The sequence below is a fragment of the Phyllopteryx taeniolatus genome, chromosome 15 (assembly GCF_024500385.1).
Source record: "Phyllopteryx taeniolatus isolate TA_2022b chromosome 15, UOR_Ptae_1.2, whole genome shotgun sequence".
Classification (NCBI taxonomy): domain Eukaryota; kingdom Metazoa; phylum Chordata; class Actinopteri; order Syngnathiformes; family Syngnathidae; genus Phyllopteryx; species Phyllopteryx taeniolatus.
The window spans coordinates 8,237,070-8,241,901 of NC_084516.1; the positions used below are offsets into that span (position 1 = coordinate 8,237,070).

At 40.2% G+C, this 4,832-nt stretch overlaps 1 protein-coding gene across 3 annotated transcripts; it reads left to right on the forward strand.

Annotated features, from left to right (window-relative positions):
- Nucleotides 1–242: 242 nt before the first annotated feature.
- Nucleotides 243–4,164, forward strand: rnf170 (ring finger protein 170). Of its 3 annotated transcripts, none has more exons than XM_061747781.1 (7): nucleotides 243–567; nucleotides 750–924; nucleotides 1,034–1,112; nucleotides 1,364–1,478; nucleotides 2,201–2,274; nucleotides 2,378–2,509; nucleotides 2,966–4,164. In XM_061747781.1, the coding sequence occupies exons 2-7, from the start codon at nucleotides 785–787 to the stop codon at nucleotides 3,233–3,235; spliced, it is 810 nt and encodes a 269-aa protein (XP_061603765.1). In that variant the 5' UTR covers nucleotides 243–567; nucleotides 750–784; the 3' UTR covers nucleotides 3,236–4,164. The 3 variants fall into 3 exon arrangements, with proteins under 3 accessions (XP_061603765.1, XP_061603766.1, XP_061603767.1); XM_061747782.1 differs by having other exon boundaries at nucleotides 243–312; XM_061747783.1 differs by having other exon boundaries at nucleotides 268–330.
- Nucleotides 4,165–4,832: the final 668 nt, after the last annotated feature.

Here is a 4,832-nt window from a genome sequence, read left to right on the forward strand (position 1 = left end):
AGCGGCCATGAACGGATACGTGGGGGAAATGTTTTTTTTTATCATTCCAATGTGCTAAACCTAACCTTATCAATAGCTAAAATAAAATACTGCTACACACAAACGTTCTTAAAACCCAGACCTCAAAAGGAAAATTGCCATAGAAGACGAACAAAGAATTTTACACTATGTCAAAAATACCGAGGATCACCTTCAAACTTGAAAAAAAAAAAATAATAATAACAACGGGCTTTAAAAACGTCGCGATGCGATTACCTCATTTACTCTGCGTCGTGTCATCGCTGTGGAAATCTTTTTCTCAGAACATCTCCGGTAGGATTCAAGACGCTTGTAGGTAGTAGCCAGTAGTAGCTAGCAACTCACGGGTTCTTTACGCTAACACAAAACCAATTTCACTAAATGTAAACTATTTTTGTCTACGAGGACTTTGGCTAAGCTTAGCCACGATAGCAGTAACGCTTACGTCATGGCAGACCGCATTTACTGGTGGAAAATGTCTAATAAACTCAGAAAGTAACGTCTTTAAAGATAGACTCCTGAGATAATTTATTGCAGTGGAACAAAAAGGTGAGTAGAATACCAACGGGGTTCGTTAAATATGCCGACTAAATTGCAGATATCGTAACTGTTGTAACCATTCCTACTTGCCAATAGGATTTAGCTAGTACTGAAAATGAAACTTTGTCATGTGCTACGTCCATGTTCATGTTGGTATGCAGTTGTACGATATTTCTTTTTTTTCACTTTAGTAATGGAGGTAATGAGTGGGTTATGAGTGTGGGTTATGGAGGACAACCAGTGTGGGGACGTGGACTATCTCATCCAAGATGAAGACACGTTTATAGAAGGTGTCAGCAACCAGGTTCTGTTTGTTGTGGTGCTCACCATCACCTTCCTGGCAGGCATCCTCACTCTACTGTGTAGGTAAGGAAGTAATAAAAAGAAAAGATATAACAAGTCTGTTGCATTACCTGACATCACAATACTCAGTTGTTTATGTTGACTACATCCTATATACATATTGATATTTCAGAGAGGAGCAACAGCACAATATTCATCCTGAGAATCAGGAGCATGTTCGAGCTGTCCGCCAGCAGCTACAAACAGAGCAGGTATGGAGGCAAATGTAGTAAAAATGGTATCTGCATCAGTATATAAAAGAGGAAACTTTAAAATTGCATAAAGAAAAAACAACTATCAGTCATAATAGTTGTTGGATAATGCAACTTGTGCTGGCTCTATATTTTTAGCACTGAAAACTATCAGCACACATTTCACTGGTATAATATGTCGCACATAATTGTAGGTCATCTGTATTATGGGACTGTGGATCATTACATGTTTTAATTTTAATGTAACCCAGGAGGAAAATCCCCAGCCAGAAGCCAGGCAGCAGTATTATAGAGACATGTCTTGCCCTGTGTGTTTACAACAAGCTGTTCTACCTGTTGAGACCAACTGTGGTCATCTTTTCTGTGGTAAGGATATTGTATTAACCTGGAAAACTAATATACTGAAAAAAAAAAATGGAACAACTTTGACCAATCTTGTCACTTCAGCAATTATTAAGGTTACATGCTTTGTTTCTCTTATATTAGTTAAGATGGCGGCACGGTGGCCGACTGGTTAGAGCGTCAGCCTCACAGTTCTGAGGACCCGGGTTCATTCCCCGGCCCCGCCTGTGTGGAGTTTGCATGTTCTCCCCGTGCCTGCGTGGGTTTTCTCCGGGCACTCCGGTTTCCTCCCACATCCCAAAAACATGCATTAATTGGAGATTCTAAATTGCCCATAGGTGTGACTGTGAGTGCGAACGGTTGTTTGTTTGAATGGGCCCTGCGATTGGCTGGCAACCAGTTCAGGGTGTACCCCGCCTCCTGCCCGATGACAGCTGGGATAGGCTCCAGCGCGCCCACGACCCTAGTGAGGAGAAGCGGCTCAGAAAATGGATGGATGGATGGATGGTTAAGATGATTGTTTGGATTAAATGTCTTAATTGAGTTGAAATTCATACTTTAAAAATATGAATAAATATTCTACATGCAATCTCTCAGAATTTATTGGGCTGCTATTTGGTCCCTACTCCATTAGCCTGCTAAGTTTAGTGGAAATTGGCTTAGTTGTTTTTACCCGGGTAGAGGGACTAAAAGAACAGAAGCTATTAAACTGTTGTTTAATGCAAATTTCCCCTGACCCCATGCAGGTTCCTGTATTATAGCCTACTGGAGGTATGGCAGCTGGTTGGGTGCCATTAACTGTCCCATATGCAGACAAATGGTGAGACTTGACACATCTATTTCTTTGTTGGAATGCTTTTTAATTAACTTGGATTTTCTTCGAACAAGCTACATTTATATACTTTTTTCTTCTCCGTTTCCAGGTAACATTGCTGTTCCCGCTGTTCAATGAGCAGGCCGCTCCTCAGAGGGTCCTGGATGGCGAGGCAGAACCTCAGCTCATCTTAAGAGACATCAACGATTACAACCGTCGCTTCTCAGGCCAGCCGAGATCTGTGAGTTTCAGGTTCTTTAGCAAAAATGCACAGTGAGGCTGCAGGAGCTACACCCACTCTATACACTAATCTAGTGTTTTTTTACTTTATTGGAGGTACTGAACCCCGCAAGTTACGTATGTGTAATCACCGAACCCTTTGTAATTAGTAAAGTAAAATTTTATTTGGGGTGGGAGGGAGTGTTAAATCTTAACAATTTGGAGGTCAACCAGCATACCAAAATAGACTGTGTTTAACTTTAGTGGTTTTACTGTATTTAAATGACTGGTATTTAGACTTTCTATTTAGCAGTCCTTTATTGAATGACCCCCAGAGTAAAAACACATATGATAAGTGATAAGTTACCCGGTAACTAATGTGACTATTAATTTATAAGAACTTAATAGAAAATGATTTTAAGTCAATCCCATGACTTTTATGTTGTGTATAATCATCTTTTCCCTTCATTTCTCTTAGGTAATGGACAGGCTACGAGATGTCCCCACGCTCCTTCGCCACGCTTTCAGAGAGATGTTCTCCATGGGCGGCCTCTTCTGGATGTTCCGAATTCGAATTATTCTTTGCCTCGTCGGAGCCCTCACCTACCTGGCCTCACCTCTAGACATCCTCCCCGAGGCACTTTTCGGCCTGCTGGGATTCATGGACGACTTCTTCGTCATCCTCCTCCTCTTTGTCTATATCTCGATCATGTACAGGGAGGTGGTCACGCAGAGACTTAACGGCTAGGACGCAGCTCGCCATTAAAGACGCTCCTGGATGGAGGTATATGGCCGAGTGAATTATCAAAGGGAAGATTATCAACACTGCTGGTTTGCTTTGCTTCTTTGGTAACTGGTGCGCTCAAATCTTGAGCGATGGGGCTTTAGTAAAGGTTGATTCTGTAGAGATCACAAAACATTTACTGTATTTCGTCAAATAGCGGCCTGGGGTGTCTTGTGACTTCAACTTCAGTCCCAGGCACAACTGAATAACAAGTTAATTCAGTTTAGTGGTCAGCATGTCTGCTTCTCATCTTGCATGGGTTTTCTCTGGCTTCCACCAAAACTTGCATATTAGGTTCATTGAAAACTCTAAATTGTCCATAGATGTAAATGGTAGACAAAATAGCTGCCTAGATTTTTTTTGGATGGGTTTGTTCTGAGGGTACAAAAGAAGGTGTTTCTATGAAGTTTGGTGTTGATTTGTTCAAGTGGGCCAATGCACCAAGTGATTTATTGAAAGACTGTGTCTCGGCTGTTTATTGAAGCATTGTTAATTAGAGGGGAGACCACAATTTGAGGAAATGCGGTATTAGCATATTGTTTTGGACATTTGTGTTGTATGATGAGACTTTGTTTACAGTGGATTCAAAAACAACAAAAATGGATGGAACTGGAGTGGTAAATTTATAGATTTGGTCAATTTAAAGAAATGAGGCATCATTGTGTGACTCTTACAATCTGTTAAGCGAAGTACATTTGTTGATTATGTTGAATATTAATAGGTAAAATAAAAAAATATTCTTCTCAGTCATTGGTTTCTACTTGTAGAGGTTTTTTTAATTTTATTAATTATGTTGCATCTGTAGCGGTAAACATGGTGCTTGCTGTATAGTAGACATTTGATCTGTTTTGTAATTGAGAAATAAATGTGACGCTTGAGCAATGTACAATTAATACATTTGTGACTTTTTGTTGTTGTTGTTGTACTGAACATGTCACCAGTTGGTCTTAGGAGTGGCAGCCATGAAGTGAAGACATCTTTTCATGGCACCCTAAAGTCAATGGGAGGCTTTGAGGGGTCCTGACCTCTGGGCCAGAAATGGCTGCAGTAATTGTATACGGTCCATTTGCTTTCAAGATTAGTGTGGTAACATGCAGTATAAAATCAATCAGCTTCTTCTGACCTCTCTGATTGAATGTTTATTGTACCTGTTCTTCAGTTTGTCCTTTTTGCGTTTAAGCTACCTCCAACAATGTGATTCGAAATAAATCAAGGCTGTGGCGCAAAAAAAACAACCAGCTGAAATTTATTCGGGGTTAGTTTATTTTACTTTCCCTCTCGAAAAAAAGAATGTTTTTCAAACGAGTTGAACAGTTTATAGGTTACATTAAGGATGGAAAATATTTAGAAATTTATCTTGGTCTCATTTTTTTTTCATATCACCAAAACTGGCATTTGAACAGGGTGTGACGACTTTTCACACCCACTGTATCCTTTTTGTGACATTTTTGTTTTGGGGTGTGCTGTGATATTATTGTAATGTAAAATATGCGCCTTGGTTAATTAAAAAGGCTGGGGATGGGGAACACTAGTTTACAGGACAGCAGAATCGGGTACGGTC

What these genes read in the sequence shown, in the direction of transcription:
- rnf170 (XM_061747781.1), top strand. Translation starts at nt 785, where the DNA reads ATGGAGGACAACCAGTGTGGGGACGTGGACTATCTCATCCAAGATGAA. An exon ending in ATCCTCACTCTACTGTGTAG is followed by an intron (nt 925 to 1,033) that starts GTAAGGAAGTAA and finishes TTGATATTTCAG; the next exon opens with AGAGGAGCAACAGCACAATA. An exon ending in GTCCCATATGCAGACAAATG is followed by an intron (nt 2,275 to 2,377) that starts GTGAGACTTGAC and finishes CTCCGTTTCCAG; the next exon opens with GTAACATTGCTGTTCCCGCT.